Below are 20,493 nucleotides of genomic sequence, written 5' to 3'. Positions count from 1 at the left end.
AAAGAAGGAAGGAAGGAAGGAAGGAAGGAAGGAAGGAAGGAAGGAAGGAAGGAAGGAAGGAAGGAAGGAAGGAAGGAAGGAAGGAAGGAAGGAAAGTAAAAACAAATTATTACCTTACCCATCCAAAAATACATTTTTTATTCTGCATGTTAACCCATCATCTCACTGCCATGAATCAGTCTCTTAGAATCATGGCTGATTATTTTGTTGATTGGAGTTCTTAAGTCTTTCAAAAATTATTTTTACAACATTAATGTTTACAGTATAAATTGTTCTCCTAGTTCTGCTCACTTCCCTCAGCATCCCAACAGATGCTAACCAACCTTTTTTTTCCCCTCTTCAAGAGACAAAAGAGAAAAATATACACCAAAGTCCTGAAAGTTCTGGATACATATATGTGGTCCTCAAATATTTCATGTCTTAAACTAAAAATCTGTCCTTACAGCATTAGGAAGGTTCATAAGGGACATTTGGATAAAATGAGAGAGTGCTACATGATCCATGACAAAACTGAATGCACTTGTGAGTTCTCTCTTGTCCTTTGTTTATATATACTTCTCTCCTTCACCTTCTAACCTATCACCACTTCTCATTAAAAATCATTGAATCCATGAACAAAAAGGGTGGGGGAAGGGAGTTGGGATGAGGGGGAAGAATGGATTTAGTAGCAATGCTTTATAAATTCCAATAGCATCTTTTAATTAAAATATTTCATGTGCTTTTATAGTTCTAATTACGTAGAACAGATCATTCATTCTAGACTGAAGGCACTTGAGCTAATTCAGTATTATTGTGTATCTATTTGTGTAAGTTTTTCTAATACATTTCTCGATTTCTTTTTTCCTTGGAGAAAAAATTGTCATAGAATACTCCTCTCATTGACCCCATTTAAGAGTAAAAAAAAAAACATAGTTAGTGTGGGAGAATTCCTTCTTTCAGTCCTCTTGCTTTTAACTTCTTGATACATTATGGGAACCTATCATTTTAATAAGCCTTTTAGTAAGTCTTAATTCCTACCCTCTCTGAGAGTTTCTCACAGACCTTCCAACTCACAAGACTCGTCAGAAATACCTGTACTTTATCATTTGCTATTGTGGGCTTCTAGACATTGAAAATTATATTTTTAGTTAGGAATTAATTTCTATTGAGTGGCATAAGACTACAATTTTATTTTGTGAACAGATTTCTCCCTGCTCCCTCCTCCATATCAAGCTTTACCCCTCAAGTTTTATCTTCCTTTCCATACTGAACCTTTCTTCATGCTTTTCTTCCAGTTAGTTTGTTAGGAAACATTTCAGCCTACAGTGAGATAATATGAAACCCTAATTTTTTTTAATCATCTTTTCATTTTTCATTTTAGTAGAAGATCTTGGCTTCAAATTTGTCTGTGATGCTTATGACCTTTGTGACCTTGAGCAAGTCACTAATTTATAAAATGGGCTTCATTTTCCTTATCTGTAAAACATTATGAATGAGGTCTTTTCCAGCTCTAGAACTTAGATCCTTTCATCCTACAATCTGAACCATAGACTGACTTACCATTTAGAAATTAGGATTTTGAATTTCCTTCAAAGTTAAACTCAAAGACCACATGAGTTTTTCCAGATTCCCAACCCCCAAACATAGTGTTTTCCTTCATTAAAAAGGAAGCTCCGCTAAAAATGTTAATACATGTTGTTGGGGGAAAATAAAATATTATATTTTTTAAAAAAGAAAAAGAGCTTTTTCAGGGCTTTTTTCATTCATATCTTTATGTCTCTAGAGCCTGGCCCATACTATAGCAGGAGCTTAATAGATGTTTATTATCTATTTTATTATTATTATGTTTATTATCGGTAGTTTGATTAACTATGCTTACCTAAAAACATAGAAGCAATCATCTATTCTTTTTTTTTTTCCTTCCTAAAGACATCAACTTAAATCCTCAGGCTGGGTCATTTTGTAGATCATAATAGCAAACAAAACACTGTAAAAAGCCTTATTTCAGATCCAGATGTGTTGAAGGTCAATGTATATTGCTTTTTCACTTCAGTAATTCTTGGTATATTGGCACTGAGTCCATACTGAAGAAAGCTAAACCCCTTTTCAGTAGAAATAATGGGTCAGGATGACCCAGACTAGGACTTGCAAGAAGAGAATATTGTGTACAACACTGAAATGAAACATAAAGCTTAGAGAGGGAAATGGTAGAAATGGGAGAATGAAAAGAGTATAAAGAAGAGGGGACTTTTGAAGCAAAATGATTTCCTTGAGTCAAATATATATATATATGTATATATATATATATATACATATGCATCAGTGAGGGTGACATGAAATGAAAAACTGAAATGAAACTATCTGTAACCCGAATAAACAAATGAAGATGGGAAGTGCATGAAAGACTGAGCAATCAGGACGAATCTAGTTTCCAGTTAATGAAGTCACTAATTGTTGTATTCACCCAGCAAGACACATCACCTTCCCTAACCTTCCACATACATATACATATACATATACATGCCTGTGCATGCACAGACACACACAGAGCATATCCTTAGTCTTATGTCCAGTGGTTCCCAATATTTCAGACATTCAGCTTGCTAGAATTTAGTTAACTTGGGTACCGGGAATATAGAACTCTATCTTTTGAAAAATCATTTTCCATGTAAAGAAAAATCCATGCATGCATTTGTTCATTTATAATGTTATTTCCACTAAACTAGGATCAATGAAGAGACAATAAATGAATTTTCTTCTAGAAAAGCAAATATCAAAGGCATTTTCCTCAAACCTCCCCTCCTCCACAATTTATTGGGTTATTAAGAAGCAAGAGATGATATAAAAAGCACAGGAATGAATACCTTTTTTTTTGTTTCAAATGTTTCCTGAAATTTAGCATCGATTAACAATTTTCACACTAAAAGTGAATTCCTGTAAATTATAATGTTTTACAGGAGGGTCCACCTAAGTATCGGCTTGCTTATCAGCATTAAAATGCTTTTCCCAATAATATCTGGATATGGAATATTCATAGGTATCCCTTCAAAAAGCATCTTAATTAAAATCTTTTTATCATAACTAACTAAGACAGATTTTGATACAGTTTATTAGATCCATCATTAAGTATTGGCTCTTTTGTTCATTTTATTTCAACTCAATTCAACAAATATTTATGAATTGCTTATTTTTTGCAGGGCACTGTGCTAGAGAAGTTGAAAATTTCTTTCAATCTTAGAGGAAATCCTCTAACCTCAAAAGAGTTTGCATTCTATTGGAGGATGTAACATAAAAATATATACGTAGATACAATTTAATCTGAGGAGAAAGTAATAACAAAAAGGAAAATTAAATAGTGTTTCTTGTAAGAGCAAATAAAGAGAATCTTCAAATCTTATTTTAAAAAGGGATCTAATGATTCTAGCAGATAGAAAATAGAATGTCAACAAGTATAATTTATTGAGTGTTTACTATGTAACTGGTCCTGGGTTAAATAATGACCTTACAAATACAAGTAAAAAGAAAAGATAGTCCTGCCCTCAAGGAGCGTGCATTCTATGGGAGAAGATGAAACCCATGAACATGAAAGAGAAGTAAAAAGCTGGGGTAAGATGTGAAGCCGGGAGAAGAGAGGGAAGGAGAAGTTGGAATGGCTGTGGGAGACATGGTGATAAAGTCCAAAGAATAAAAGTTAGTTAATCTGGGACCTTCCTCAAAATGGAAGTTCTGGATGGTACTCACCAACAGGAGAAGGGGCTTGCAAGGGCAGAGGCAGGAGTACAAGGCAGCTGAACATCAAGTTCTGAGAACAAGAAGAAGACAGGCTTGGCCAAAATCTAAAGTGCGTGAAGAGAACTAATGTATAATCAGTTTAGCAAGGTAAGATTGAGCCAGATTTTGGAGGGATATAAATGCCAAGTTGAGGTCCTTGTATTTTATCCTAGAAATCGCTGGGAACCACTGGCAAGTCTTGAGCTGAGAATTGACCTGTTCTGATCTTTGCTTTAGGAAGATGATTTTGGCAGCTGTACGGTAGATAGATTGAAGGGGAGAGATAGGAAGGAAAAAGACAAATTGGGAAGCTATTATAATAGCTTGAGTAAGAGGTGATAAGGACCTAACTAAGGGTGGTAGCCATATGATTATAAAGGAGAAGAATATGAGAGATGTTGTGGAGATAGAATCAGCAGCACTTGGAAAGTGATTAGATTTGGGGATGAGGAAAGGAGGAAAATTGAGGATGGGCTTGAGATTTTGATCTAGGAGACTGGATGCATGATAATACCGTGAATGGATGAGGAGCAGAAGACCTATTTTTCCCCAGCTTTGAATCCAGAATGTAAATCAATAATCAATCAATTAGTTAACCAACAAGTCTTTGTTGAGTATAGATAGATAGGTAGATAGATAGATAGATAGATAGATAGATAGATAGATAGATAGTATAGAGATGGAGATGGAGATGGAGATGGAGATGGAGATATAGATATATCAGTATTTTATGCCAGGAGGCACTGTGCTAGAAGCTGGAAATACAAATTAAAAAAATATAACAATCATTACTCACCAAAGAGCTTACATTCTAATGAGAGAGACAAGAAGTGCATAGGTAATATATGCAGAGTAAAGAGAATGAGATGAAACACAAAAAATGCAAAATAGTTCAATACAAGGTTATTTGGAAGGAAAGTTATTAATACTTGGGAAAATCAGGACATATCTGCCATATTTGACACTATTAATCACCTTGACTGTGACACTGCTCTCCTGACCTCTCTGACCACTCTACCTCTATCTCTCTCGATGCTTGTTGATTTTCTGATTGATGCTAGAAGAAATAGGGAGTCACCGGAGTTTATTGAGCAAGAGTGGCATGATCAAACCTTTAAGATAATAACAGCAACACTACCTACCTACCTAAGAAGGTTGTCCTGAGGAAAGGAGTATAGAAACTGCTAAGCACAGTAGTAATGTGAGTTATCCCAATGAATTCTACAATGCCACTGTCTTCCCCAAACCACAGTTGAGGCACTGCTTCCTCTCTCCCGCCTGCAAAATTTCAAGATGTGTCCTCAGCTCCAAATGATATTATTAAGAAGACGTTCTTTGAAATAATATGATTTCAGGGTGTGTTTGTGTGTGTGTGTATGTGCACGTGTGCATGCACACTTTTAATTCTTTAAGCATGATCTTCAAAAGGAATGAGTGTAAACTTTTCAGCAGAATAGCAAACAAAGCTTCCATGAGGGAAAATCTAATAGACCAAACATTAAAAGAGGAGGCTCATTTCATCTGTTCTCAAGAACAATTGGCATCTCTTCAGAGACTGGCTGTTTATATGTAATTTCTGGCAACCAGCTGTACCTAGGTAGTCTGTTCTTTCTCTTCTTTGGGGTCTCCAGGGCTGGATCCAGTGTGATCCCAGGTGTAGTGGCAGGCTTAAATCTAAGTAATCTTTAGTACCCAGGGAATGTGCTTTCTAGCAATATACTGGTCTATACATATGGGTCTTCCGTCGGTAAGTAAAACCCTCATTAACCATGGAAAGCCAACCTCGAGTTGGGGGGTGGAGGCAGTACATGGAAAATGGGTGTAAAAGGATGTTGTCAAAGTTCACAGGCCAAATGTCTGATTGAGACCGTTGCCCCATCTGCAAGTCTTTAGTTTCCATAAATCCATCCTCGTGTTTGTTTTTGAAACCAAGCTTGTAGGAAGGGGTGGGGGGGAGTTACAGGCGTGACCTACTGTGAAACTCATAATAAATAAACCATTTTGTGTGTGCTGGGAAAGACAGAGGCTGTTTGAGCGCAAATATTTGTTTACCTTCAATTATTTGGGAGTCTTGCCAACAGATCAGTTGAAACTTTTTTGTGCAATGGCCAGAAACAGGCTTTTAAAAATGAAAGAAGATAGTCTGTGCTTTATTATTTAACATTTTTTTCTAGACTTTTTTTTTTTTTTTTAGTACTTCAAATCCCCAGTGGACTATGAAGAAGGTATATTTGCCTCTGTCTGCATCTGGGAATTAGAATGGGAATTAGAACTCAACACCTTTAAATTCTTTCTTAGTCCATGACTTCTCCTCTCTTTAAACACTCCCCACCCCTCCCTGAACACACATATCTTATGCTCCCAAGGTAAGGAATAATTAAGCTATCAAACTTTTACTATTTGGGGTGGGACAGCTAGATGGCTTAGTGGATTTAGAGACAGGAGGTCCTGGATTCAAATAGGTCCTCAGATACTTCTAGCTGTGTGACTCTGGGCAAGTCCTTAACTCCCCTTGCCATTCTTCTAGCTTGGAACCACACACAAAGTATTGATTCTAAGACAGAAGGTAAGGGTTTTAGAAGGAAAAAAAACTCTTTATTATTAGAATGAATTTTTATTTCTCTCAAGTCCCTCAAGAAAGATGAAATGAACATGGGAGGAAAGTCTGGGAGAACAGAAATGATGATGAATCGATAGCCTGATAAATTCCAAGTTTGAAAAGAAGAAGAAAAAACAAACTAGGAAAGGAATTGCTAAAGGGAATTTGAGTAAAGCATTAAAATTATGATGAGTATGGTAAAAACCAATGGGTTCTTTTTATATGCTATCTATTGGGACAAGTTTAGGGGGAGGTTACATTTGTGAAGTTAATGGTAGGTCAATTAAGACACAAATAAAAAGTAATACTTCTTCGCACAGCATGACTCTAGCCAGTGAAACATTACAACTTAGAGACTCTAGAGTCAAGTAGTGCATTTTTAAAAGGTTTGGAAATTTTATGACCAATTATAGTATTTGCAGTTACAAATGCCAAGATAAGAATAATCAGATCCCTTGCTCGAGGGTACGTGATGATTGCCAAAGGATTTTTCATCCAAAGTTCAATGTTATACAGTTGGATTGAACTGGGGGTGGGAAGATTGGGGGGCGTCAGAGAGAGCTGGAGGGAAGTTCCATTATATGCTAGTAAAGTCAGAACTTCATAATGGCCACAATCTGAGTTACCCAGGCAGAACTAACTCTGGTCAAAATTACCAAAATGACTTAGTAAAGTTAGAGGTCACATTAGAAGGTTTTTTTTTTCCCATTTGAATAATACTTCATACTTTTCAAAGCTCTTGCACATCCATTATCTTATCTTACAGTAACTGTAATAAGTGGCCTTATTACCTTTTTTTCTGATGAAGAAACTAAGGTCAAGAAAGGCCTGGCCAATTATTAACTCTGCACCTAGATTTCTTTCATCTGAAAAATGAAAAAAAAAAATAAAGCTAGGACTTGGAACTGTGGTTTCACTGGTCTATCAGCTTCCCACATGAGAATACTCTTTCTACCAAATGGGTACTTACCATAACTTATTCTTAGAAAGTTGTCTGGGACACTCAGAGGTCAAGTGCCTTGCTAAGGGTCAGAGGAGGAACTTTAACTGAGATCTTCCTGGCCGTAGGGCCAGTTCTCTTATCTCCTGAACTTCACTGCCTCTTGGAAATTATGTAACTGAAAGATGTTGTAATGGTTTATGTAAACCAGATCAAACGCAGAATAAAAAGCAATGTGTGATTAGCAAAGTACTGCATGGGAGACTTGAGAGAAAATAGCCCTTGAGATGTAGCCATTTTGTCCAAGGTTCCATCTTCCTCCTTCTCTCCTACATCTCTCCCTTGGCAAGTTCATCAACTAACTTGACTTCAACCCTCCCCTATATTTATATAAGTCCTACATCTTTATCTCCAAAAAGTCTTAGCGGCGTGTCCCACTCACCACAAACCCAACTCATCCAAAACCAATCTTCTACCACCTCCAAATGGGCTTCTCCTCTCTTTTCTAATGCTATCTCCATTTTTTCCAAATCACCACAGAGTCTTCTTTGATTATTTCTTCTCCTTTGCCCACTTTCAGTCAATCAGGTCACAGGATCATAGATTACAAACCTAAAGGGACATAAAAGACAATCTTGTCCAAGTACCTCTTTTTATGGGTGAGAAACTGAGACCTAGGGAGGTCAAGTGGTTTGTTGTCCAATATGGCCCCTTTGGTGGTGAAGTCTCAAAGCCAGATCCCTGATGGCAAAGCCATTGCTCCTTCTCCTGTTTCCTTCCTTAATAACCTGCAAGGTCATTCCGAGCAAGAGCATGGTTTGTTTAATTGTACTATCATCCTCACAATACCTTGCAAAGAGTAGACACTCAATAGGTATCTCTTGAATGAATGAATGATCGTTTCTCTTACTTGCTGCTACTCCCTTTGCTTTGACAAAACCAGGTAATGAGAGCCAAAGACTCCCATACATGTACAATCTGCTTTTGGGTATCTGGCTGGCTCTGCTTGCCTGGATGCTTAAAACCATATCTCAGTAAGCAGCTGTGTCTGTTCCATATGTCCCTGTGATGTTTACAAGGCCTACTTACCTATAATTGGCCACTCTTGGTGTGTTGTTTTCCCCTTTAGTTCTGAGTGCAGAACTCTCTTTGCCTTTAATGGGGGTTATGCATAAAAGGAGGCTCTTGTTAGGATTGGACCCAGAGTAATAGGACGAGGCCATTATCTAGGAAAAAAACAAGCCAGGACTTTCACATAAAGCATTTGACTGGAGACTTTGAAGGCTTGCTTCACATTTATATGTATTTGAAGCTTGTTAAAAAAATTTTTTTAAAAAGGTAGTATAATTATTTTCTTCTCTTAGAGACACACCAGTTTGGTAATTGCTGCTATAGAGTTTTTCAGTTAAACAAATTCTTAATCAAGCTTGTAGGGGTTATATTCGGTCTGTTCAGAATACTTGTCCTCTTTCCAGATGAGAGGATTAAGCTCAGGTTTAAAATTAAATGTAAATTGCAAATAAGTATTCAAAAAATGTTAATTAAAAGTATTAAGTTCCTGAATCATTTATTGCTCAGTGAGGGCTTCTACGTATCTTAGTCAGAAAAAGGACTATTGAAATATTCCCTTTTTGACCAGACTATTATTTATGCCCTAGGTATAGCCATCTGCAAGTTAATATAGTACTGAAGCAAAGGATTTCATGTTAAGGGGGAAAATATTTTATGAGTAGTTATACTTCTTGAAGATGTAAAACAATCTTTTCTAAAGCACAGGGATTTAATCAGTCTTTCTGTTCAATGCTGCACAGAGGTTTCAAATTGCCTCAGCTGCTGATTACTTGAATCCTGGAGTCCGTAGAAACCCCAATACCATTACATTTTCTCCCATTTTGTTATCAGAATTTATTGTATCTTGGTGTTCAAGTTTTATGGGTTTATTAAGTAAGAGATGAATTAGAATAGAGTATTTGTCTGATTTTTTTTTCTGAATGTAATTATATTCTTCCCAGAAATGTGGAAGGGGATGGGGCGGAGGGAACCCCTTCAGGTAGAAGAGTGAATTGTATATTTGAAAACTCTTTTCACTATTGTATTCGCTTTAAATGCATTTCATGAAATACACTGAGCATATTTGAGGGTGTTGTTGCCATCCCCAATACACTGCCTTCAAACCAAAGTCCTTTCAAAGCTCACTGCTATAAATATCACACTGAACTAATGGGGACCAGTGGTACTGGGGTCTCCACCCCAGTAACAGCATTCTTTTCTTTCACATTTGATCTTTATAGCTTCCATATTGGAGTGATTTGGGTAGCTGAATTCTGGAAATGTCTCAAGTTGAAATGCTAGTGTATTAACCTGCTGCCCTGAGTCCCTTTTGTTTCTTTTTGCCAGTGTACTGCTTGCCAATTTTAACAACTACAGCAGATTTTACTATTCAAACAGAACCAGATGGAACACCAGTTCAAAGAACATGTCAGAATTAAATATTTCTTTTTTAATTAGTCGCTTCTGATTTATGCAAGAAAAATTACCATAAGAGTGAGAGAATGTGCTGTGAATCCAGATGTAGCCCAGCCCACACAAGCATTATCTTCTTTATCTGTCAGAAAGACAGGAGGTCTTCTTTTGGGGACTTTATTTTTCCTTACTCTTTTTCTCTTTTTGAGTTTAGCACAGGGAAAGGTAACAAGGTTTCTATCCCCCATGAATCCATGCTTTCCTATTTGTGCCCAAATATTATTCAAAAGTATCATTCCAGCCGTCTCTGTAGGAAAATCCATCTGCCTAGTCACTTGGGATTGGCTTAGTATTAGCCAAGACTTTCTCGCAGTCAATGATTTATTCCATCCCAGCAAAGGTTTGCATTTATCCAACTGGGGCAAAGTGTCCAGAGGGAACTAAGATCATAAGATACCCAATGAGATTTTGACACTGTATTTTTCTTGTTGTTCAGTGATTTTATTTTTCAACGACCCAGACTTTAAAAAAAGATATGTTTAGGATTCTTTATGAGGGACAGAAAGGGACCTTAGAGACCACTGAGTCAAGCCTCATCATTTTATAGATGGGGCAGCTCAGATACAGAAAGGTTATTTGATTTACCAGAATGATATAACTACTGGATGTCTGAGACAGGATTTGAGCTCAGTTCTTTCTGATTCCAAGTCTGAGAGTCTATCTACTATCCCATCATTTATATTCTTCCCAATGAACCATTTTGTTTTTCAACAGTTAACCCAAAACATTTATAGACTTTTCCTTCTCTTATTGATAATATCATTTAAAACAAAAAAAAAACCTATGCATAGTTACAATAATTATGATATGTTTTCTTCTGGACAGCTGCCAAAATCCCTTATTCTCATGATGGAAGTGAAATGTAGATGGAAATGGCTACCAGAATTAATTATTATTTGCCAAGGAAATCAGAATAACCTTCCTAGCAACGAAGTTAAAAATAAATAGTTCATCAGAGGAAGCTAGATGGCTCAGTGAATAGAGATTCCTATCTGGAGATAGGAGGTCCTGGGTTCAGACACTTCCTAGATGTGTGACCCTGGGCAAGTCACTTAATCTCAATTGCTTAGCCCTTCCCATTCTTCTGCCTTGGAACCGATACTTAATATTGATTCTAAGACAGAAGGTAAGAGTTTAAAAAATAAAAGACTAAATAGCTCAACAGAGCAACATGATAATGGGTTGATGAAGTATTTAAAGAAAAAGTGAATTTGGGGCACTAAAATACAAGGTGGGAGCCATGATCCATCACAGTGTTAAAAAGTAGATGATGCTCAAGAAAACACACAAAGCTCAGATGCTGTGAATTAGGGTATGAGATCCCAGAATAGCAAAAATTCTCAAAGGTTAAGTCTTTATCAGAAAACATGTGGTTTACCTAAGGAAATGAGACAATTGCCTAAAAATATTTACTTTGGGCTGTGGTGTCAAGTGATGAATTAAGCAGTCCTTTGAGTCATAAGAGATACTCTAAAACAAATTCTACACGCACACACACACACACACACACACACACACACACACACTCACAAACTATCTTCCTGTTTTAAGTCAGCCCCCAGCTCTTTGTCCTTTATTTTCTCAGGCTTGTTGGATAGATCTGCAGCAGGGGTGTTAAAAACTGGTAACTACTCCCTTGCCATTGCAAGCTCGATGGGCAGTATTTTATTGAGCAAGACAGATTTTCATTTTGGAAATAAGGCTTTCTCCATTCTGACATGACCAATAGCTAGTTATGTATTATTATAGGAAGCAATGATATTCATTTCACGGCTCGCGGGCTGCATGCTCGTGTTTAACCAGCAGTTTGCAAAGATTTGCTATATGATTTACTCTACAATGCTAAATGTGTTTCTTTGTCCTGAAGTGATTCCAAACTAAAATGTGTGTGCCTCTCCTTGTTTCTCTTTATCTTGGGAATGCGTTTCCTGTCATTACTAAGACAATGCTATAGCGATAAAGTACACTTTTATTGTATATGAAAAGGCATCTTACAACAAAAAGCAAGTCAGTGATTCAGACAGCCCATGGTGATTCTAAAGCTCAGTGCCTTCCCTGGAATGGCTACAAGTAGCCTGATAAAGTAAGCAAGAACAGCTGTTTTCTTTTAATAGGACAATGTTTCACCCACACCCAAAATGAGATGCTTGGGATTTCCCCATTTTTTCCTCTACCGTCCACGAAGGGCTATTCGGTTACTGTTGATTACATGGAAGAAAGGAAACTGACAACAACAAAAAATGCTTTTTTCCAAAGTGCTATTCAATATTGGTATTGGGAACTATACCATGCACCTTGTCTGGTCAGCAATGAGCTTCCTTACCGAGTAGCCACCAGAACTCAATAGGAGTTTGATAAACTTCAGAAAAATAGCTGACATACCATCAAAGAAGTACCAGATGTTTATGTTGGTTACATACTCAAGAGTGAAACATCCAATCATTTTAGTGAATGCATTTGATGTTCAGTTCTGCATGTCCCGCCTCTCATCGCCACATCCCCTCCCTATAAGCCTTAATCCGAAACAGAAGCACATCAAACTCAAATGTGAAATCACCACCATTTTTAAAAAATTAAAAATAAAGCAGCTGTAAAATGATAATATTCCTTTATAAGGAGGAAACAGTAACTAAAGAAAGACTGATTGGATTTAGATAAGACCTGTTGCTTCATTTCTGTCATTGTTTGAAAGGAAGCATGAACATAGGACAGTTTTTAAAACTTTCCTGGACTATCCCTTTACCCTTTCCAGCTGTTATCCCACACAATGTGCCAATGATCTTCTCTTTTAGGATTTGAGTTCCATGAGAACAAGAATCCACTGCAAAGCCCTTTTTAATAGAGGCAACCAGATCCCTTTGTCATAGGTCTATCGTTAAGTTATTCATTGGCTTGAACCAAACTGATTTATTTACCAGCTGCTTATTGTGGAATAAAGACAGCCAGATCAGATAGGTATTTAGAGATCTACTGACTAATATTAAAATGGTGAAAAAATATGTCCTTTTTGGTGCTTATCACCATACTTTTTCAATATTTCAAAAGATTCATAGTTTGAGCTATGCAAGTATTTCCTTAACTAGAGTATAACCCTTCCATACATCTAAGCAGTTAGTCTACATGAAGTTCTTTATTAAAAAAAATTAATTAACTAGCCAATCTTCTGCTAACAATTTCTTCTAAAAGTAGTATAAGGAGTCTTCAACACTAAAGAGATGCAAATCCATCCTAGATCTCAAGCCTTTATAGTTCAGTATCCTTTGCCACAGCTTCTAAAGCCACCTTCCCTCCAGGATGTCTCACCAGACAAGTTTTTGGATACTAAAATAATAGATTAAATCAGATAGCATAGCTAAAGTGCCTCACAAACTTTAAAGTTCTATATAAATGCTAGCTATTATTAGTAAACAAGAATTAGAGCTATAAGAAAGAATGGCTAGGAGCACTGCATCTCATCACTGTTATTCATTCATAAAAATTACAAAGAAACTTGGCCCCAATGAAGAGATATTTATACCTTTCACCTCAGTAGAGAAGTGGGAAATCTATGCGTGTGAAACATTGCACATATTGCCAGATTTTTTCCATTTTATTGTTTTGTTGATTTTTTCTCCTCTTCCTTCTTTTTTTCTTTTAAAAATATTCTTTGTAGGGGCAGCTGGGTAGCTCAGTGGAGTGAGAGTCAGGCCTAGAGACAGGAGGTCCTAAGTTCAAACCTGGCCTCAGCCACTTCCCAGCTGTGTGACCCTGGGCAAGTCACTTGACCCCCATTGCCCACCCTTACCACTCTTCCACCTATGAGACAATACACCGAAGTACAAGGGTTTAAAAAAAAAATATTCTTTGTTTCATGGGATGACTGTCTGGAATGGGGAGGAAGGATAGATACACAGAGAAACTTAAGAGATGATACCAATGGTACACATTATAGCAATAAGAATTTATATTTTATAAAAAAAAACAACAACTCAGGCATAAATCCTTCTGGAGGGCTTTTCCAAAATGAATACCAATGATATAACATGTATAAAAATGAAAGTTTGCTGTCTCTTCTCCCTGCTTTAGAAAATTCATAAACCAGTAATGGAATGCCTGGAAAGGACCCCAAGTGGCTACTTAGAAATCTTACCATACCATGCAGTTGGAAGGCTAGGGTACTCTAGTTACTAACGAAGTGTTGGTCCAAAGTGCAGTGTTCCTCCATAATCATTCTTTAAAGCTGTCATTCTTCTTTACTGAGCACAGTAGTAATGGAATTAAAAGGAAAATGAAATAAATAATTAAGCTTGGCTCAATAAATATTTATTGAATGAATTATATGTTATTTGCTGCAGTAAATAACTATTTTTTCTTTCCTTTCCTTCCCTTTTGCTCAACCCAAACTCTAAAACTTATTGTTTTTAGCCTACTAAGAGATAAGTTGCATACTAAAGTTGCTCTCTTTTTTCTCCTGAAGCTGGAGCAATAGGAAGCAGAAGGTTTTACACCTTTAAAATCATTAGAGTGAGAAAAAAGATAGTCTGTCATTGAAAGTGAGATCCATCCTTTCTCAGTGAGGGGAAATTCTTGTACTGTATAACTTCAAAACGACTTGTATGTGACGTGGATATTGAAATAGAAGTCAGTCTGCCCTGAATAACAGATTAACTTCTTGCTGTTTTAACTACTTCAAGGATTTCCAGGAAAAAGGTAGAACTCGAAGACCTCAGTCATTCTTCATTGGCTGGTATTGCATAAAATGGAATATTTCCAATATTTATGGCCTTTGGCAAGGATTCTGAACCTTTATTTGGGTCAAAAACCCCTTTGGCAATCTAGTGATGTCTACGGAGTGCACCTCAGAATAATAATTTTAAATGCATAAAATAGGGAGGGTTGCAAAGGAAACCAAGTATATGGAAGGATAGTTATCAAAATATTTTTAATACCAAGTACATGGGCCACAAGTTAAGATTCCCCTGGCCCAAAGGAACTGGAGGGATTAACTGAAGCCAGACCTGTGAATTTGGTGTGTTATGATATCACAACTAGATTAAGATTCAGAAGGAAGGTTTCTTCCTAAAGAAAATGGCATTCTAATTTTTCTCAATGGTAAATGTATTGTTGTAATGTTCTATAAATCGTAACTGGTTTTGATATTTAATTAAGGTTTCCTGCCCTTTAAAAAACATTTACCAGAAATCTGGATTTCATTTTCTTTAAAGTTTCTGCAAACGATTGAGCATAGAAATAAGTGGAAAACATTTTAAACATAAAAGCACATTTATTACTTAAAAAAAAAAAACTTGAACTTCTCTCTTATTTGTAGCAACCCACTGACTGGTTTATTCTAAGACTGACTAGATGGAACAAAGATAGAGCTCCAGACCTGGGGTCATAAAGACCGAAGTTCAAATTGTGATCTAGACATTGACTAGTTTCATGACCCTGGACAAACCTCCTAATCTCTCTCTGCCTCAATTTCCTTGACTGTAAAATGGAGATAATAATAGCACCTACTTCCTAGGGTAGCTATGAGGATAAAATAAGATAAAAAACTTTGCAAACTTTAAAGTGCTGCATAAATGATAGATATGAATATTCCTATTTCTTACAACTAGAAACAGAATTTTAAAATCAAAATCTGCGATGATATTTAACTGAAATATCATCTTCACTCTTCAAAGGTTATACTGAACATTAGAATTCTAAGGGACCTTAGAAATCATCTAGTTCAATTCCTTCACTTGCAGATGAGAAAGCACCCAGAAATGCTAAATGATTCATTCAGTTAGGGGCAAAGCTGCTGAGGGGGCTTGTATCCCCTGACTCAATCGAAAGTCCATTCCACAGTACAGTGGAAACAGAGGAAAGAGTCGAATTCTACATGAAATAATCATTTTTTAAAAAACTAGCTATCTAGAGCAGTGGAAAGAGAAATGAGCTTAGAGTCGGGGGGTGGGGAGGACCCCAGATTTTAATTCTGCCTCTGACACTTAACTAGCTGTGTGATCCCAAACAAGTCATTGAACTTCTGGGATCTGGAGTTTCCTCTCCTGTGGAATGAGATACCAGCTCTATTACCCACCTCAAAGTATGGTTATAAGGATCAAATGAGATGCTGTCTGTATGGCGCTTTGCAAAACTTGAAGCCCAACACAAATGTCAGCTGTTACTCCCAATGATCAGGCCATCAGAGCAAAAACTACTGTTATGCATTCCATTAATGGATGACCATATAGAGAGATTTTAGAGCTGTTCTGATGCCTGATCCCAAATTCAGGTGGGAGTTGTGTCCAAAGAAGAAAAGGACAAGACTGCCTGCTAAAAGAAGCGTCATTGTCTGAAGTTCACCAGCATGGCAGCTCATAGTTGACAATTTACGTAAGATGTAAGAGAGAGAGATGGAGGAAATGGAAGGAAGCACAGAAAGCTTTGCCTTCTCTTTATTCTCCATCTTTTTCCCCCCAAGCACAATCTGCACCCCTACTTCATCATCCCTTCCAAATCTTTGCTATTTCTTTATCTGGCACCCTATTTTTGAGGGGAAGCAAAAGGCTGCCTTGTGACTGAGGATGAAATTGGGTCAGATTAAGCCTCCATTCCATTCCAGACCAAGCCAATGGCCAGTAGATGACCTACGGCAAGGCACTGAGCCACTCTCTTTTAGTTTTCTCATTTGTAAAATGAATTATAATAAAGTGATGTCTGAAATATACTTTGAGACACTCAGAAAATGTAATTATATTTGTAAGGCATTCATAATATATTTATGAGGCATTCATCTCCATTCTCCCTTGTGCATCAGGAATCATGTATTCTTGTTTATAGAATGGAGCAGAGGCTTCTTCTCATCTCTGCCCAGAATCACCTGCCTTTGTCCAGCTGCTGTCTTTTTGAAACTCATACAGAAATGAAAGAAAAGAGAAGGGTTTTTTTTTGTGTTTTTTTTTCCTCCAGTAATATTCTATTATGTTTTTCCTGATTACATGTAGAGACGATTTTTAATAATTGTTTTCTGACATTTTGTGATCCAAATTCTCTCTCTCACTTCCTCCTCTTTCCCCTCCCTGAGATGATAAGCAACCTGATACAGGTTATACATATGCTATAAGAGAGGTTTTAAAAAAGAAAAATTGGTAGATCTCTTACTCTTCCAGGCAGGGATTGTTATCTGTAGTCAGTGGGTAAAAAAATGTATTAAGCACTTCCTAAGTGCCAGGCACTGCTAAGCAATACAAAGAACAGCACGAGACAGTCCCAGCTTTTAAGAAGCTCATAGTCGAATGGGAGAGTCAACATGCAAATAAGTATATATAAACAAGATAAATTTCAGAAGGCACTAGAATTAAGGGGATCAGGAAAGGCTTCCTAGGGAAGTTGGAATTTTAACTAGAACAAATTTTCTCTAATGACCAGTAGGACCATTGTGCCCTTGACCCCATCAACTTGAATATATTTTGTTTCTATTTTACATAAATCTACATGCTTACATGTCACCCAGAAATTTAAGCTTCTGGATGGTCAGGAACTACTTTGCTTTTCCTTTGTATTTTCAGCATCTAGCACAGAACCTACCACACAGTTGTTGCTTAATAACTGCTTGTAGATTCAGGAATTAAACAATTAAAAAAAAACATTTAATGAATGACTTCCGAGTGTCACTTACTAAACTGTGTACTTTCATCAGGTTTCTTAACATTTCGGGGTCTTATAAAATGAGGGAGTTGGACTAGTTGAATAAAAATAATAAATAACTATATATTCTTAGCATATGCCAGGCACTGTGCTAAATACTTGCCAATTATTCCCTTTCTGCTTGAAACCTCTGATTTCTGTGACTGCCTAGGAATGTTTTAAGAGGTTAGGAGGTTAGTGAGGACTCTCTGGCCTCATGGAACTTACAGTCTAGCAGATCTATAAGCCCTCATTACATAGGATTAAACCTCAGACTCAGAGAATATGGTTGGTCACTATTCATATCTTTATGAATCACTCTAGCGTGAGCATGATATACTGACACAGCCTATGTTTTCTTTCTGCCACAGGTGGACCTAGGCCTCCTCCGCTTCGTCTCTGCCATAGGGACACAGGGGGCTATTTCAAAAGAAACCAAAAAAGAATACTACGTCAAGACTTACAGAGTGGATATTAGTTCCAATGGCGAAGACTGGATTACCATAAAAGAAGGGAACAAACCAACTGTAAGCTTGGCTCCCATCCCTTTAACTGATTTGGTTTTTGTTTCATTTTGTTTTGTTTTGTTTTAAAGAGTGGTCAATATGCATCTAGTTTCTTTTTTTCTTAGACCTGGTTTATTCTCCTAATTAATTCAAAAGGAAAAGTATACTTGGAAATTTATGCTGGACCAACATGTCTTATTTTTCTAATTTCAGGGGGAAAAAAAGTAGAAATTATTGTCTTCTAAGAAAAGTCAATACTAGTTAGATTAAATATAAAAGTTGAGTCCCTTTAAATATCCCTTAGAGACATGGTTATATATGAGAGAAATAATGTTTTCTTGGAACCTCAAGAGGCGTATCATTTCCCATTTTCTTTCATTCCTTTTTTCTTTTATTAACATTTACCTTCTGTCTTAGAACTGATATTAAGTATAGGGTCTAAGGCAGAAGAATGGTAAGAGCTAGGCAATTGGGGTTAAGTGATTTGCTCGGGGTCACCCAGCTAGGAACCGTCTACTGTCACATTTGAGCTCTGGACCTCCCATCTCTAGTCCTGGCCCCCTCTCTACTAAGTCACCTAGCTGTCCTTGCTTCATTCCTTTTCATGATTTCTCTCTCCCTTTCCCATAACTGAGCAACTTTTAAGAAAACTTTTTATCTAGCCAGTACATTTTGCAAGCCAATTTATAGTTTTTGACTGCTTCTTATGAGGAACGAGGGTCATTCATCCAGTACATGCAGAATTTACATGCTGTCCCTTTAGTGCTTCCAACCACGGAGACAGGAACTTGCTAGGTCTCTTGGGCTCTATGCACTGATTCATTTGGTCTTGGGAAATGTTCTGGGGTAAACAGCTTACTTGAAATGATGCTTGCCTTGATTTACTAATCCAAAGATTTCTGGGAACTCATACTTATCGATTGCCAAGAATTAAGAGCTTGTCCTTGGGGACAGAATAAATCACCAGGAGAAGAGAAATACAGAAACTCAGATCCAGGTATTGTGAAATCATGAATATGTAAGGAGTAGGCATAAAAATAATAATAGCTAGAATTTACTTGGTGCTTTAAGGTTTGCTAAGCACTTTATATATTATCTCATTTGATCATCAAAACAATCTTGTGCCATAAAAGGTGTCATTTCACCTCTTTTTTTATTTAAGAAAACTGAAGCATGCCAAAATTAATTTGCCAAGTCACATAGATAGTAAGTGTCTAGAGAAGGATTTGAACTCAAGTCTTCCTGATTCCTATTCTAGCACTTTTGTCTTCTACTCCATCTAGTTGCCAAAAATGGTTACCTTGACTCTATTTCTCTTCTAAACTCCAGTAGACGAAGCATTTTTCACATTTGGAAGGGAAGAGAAGAGGTTTCTCAATGTGTGGCAGGAGAAAAGCTTTTTCTTATTATGCCCCTCCTGAAGTATCAATAACAAAATTATTCTTGGAGAGATTCTATGCAAAAAGCAAGCCTGGAAATAGTCCTTATGCAATCACTGCTTGTGGGTCATACGTCTTTTCAGGCCAAGGGAACACACAGCCCTTTCTATATAACCAGTGAGGAAGAGAGGAAAGAAACAATTATTCTGGTGTGAGAAAATCCATGCACAATGAGTGAGGGATCAAGGGATCAACTTGAGCAATAAGGAAAGAAAACCATTCAGAGCCTCCTGATTAAATAATATGCTCTTGGTTTAGAAAGCACTTTTCAAAAGTTAATTCAACATAAAACAAAAAGAGATAGCAAATGGGGAAAATACACTATGAGGATAAGAAGAACCATATCTGTAAAACAGAGCTCAGGCTTTGTCTTTAAAACACAATTACATCCATAAACTGTGTGCCATTTCTCTCAAGATGTCTTTTTTAAAATTATCTTTTGATTTGTATTTATATCCCCAGAGCTTAATAGAGTCCCTAGCACATAGTAAGAATTTAATAATGTTCATTTGCTTCCTTCCTTCCAATTCCTCACTGAGTGTCTTCCTACCCTAAAATAAAATAGAGTTGGCTTTCTGGGTGTACAATATTTCTTCAGCATTTTTTCAACTTTTTGTTCATCTTTTGTCATTTTTGCCACTCTGTGAGGGTGAGATGAAAAATAGAGTTTCGTCTTCCTCTTATCAAAGATTTGGAGGATTCTTTTCATATACTCACTGATAGCTAGTATTTCTTCTTTTGAAGACCTCCTATTTGTATACTTTGAACCACTGTATTATTGGAAAAGATTTTTCTAACATATCTGTATCAATTTCCTATTCATCTTAAATATCAGAGATTTATCAGAGATATTTTCTATGAAAATCATCCCAATTAGCTGCTTCTCTTCTTATTTCAGTTGTATTGATTTTGTTTATTTAAAATCTTTTCAATTTTCTGCAATCAAATTTGTCAATTCTAACCTTTATCTACCTCTCTAGTTAAGAATTTATTATTTAGCTAAGAATGTTCCACCTAGCCATAGTTGTTCAAGATACTTCCTTCCATTCTTCTCTAATTGCTTTGTGATGTGATCTTAAA

At 36.7% G+C, this 20,493-nt stretch overlaps 1 protein-coding gene across 4 annotated transcripts in view; it reads left to right on the top strand.

Annotated features, from left to right (window-relative positions):
• Positions 1–20,493, top strand: part of NRP1 (neuropilin 1) — a 197,076-nt gene that overhangs the window by 125,505 nt on the left and 51,078 nt on the right. For all 4 annotated transcript variants that reach the window (XM_044678433.1, XM_044678435.1, XM_044678436.1 and 1 more), the window contains one exon: positions 17,840–17,995. In XM_044678433.1, the coding sequence (XP_044534368.1) occupies positions 17,840–17,995 (156 nt within the window). The remainder of the gene's footprint in view (positions 1–17,839; positions 17,996–20,493) is intronic.

This window comes from Gracilinanus agilis, chromosome 5 (genome assembly GCF_016433145.1).
Source record: "Gracilinanus agilis isolate LMUSP501 chromosome 5, AgileGrace, whole genome shotgun sequence".
In the NCBI taxonomy this organism is placed as follows: Eukaryota; Metazoa; Chordata; class Mammalia; order Didelphimorphia; family Didelphidae; genus Gracilinanus; species Gracilinanus agilis.
Note: the sequence above shows the minus strand (reverse complement) of the source record. Positions and strands in the feature narration are given on the sequence as shown.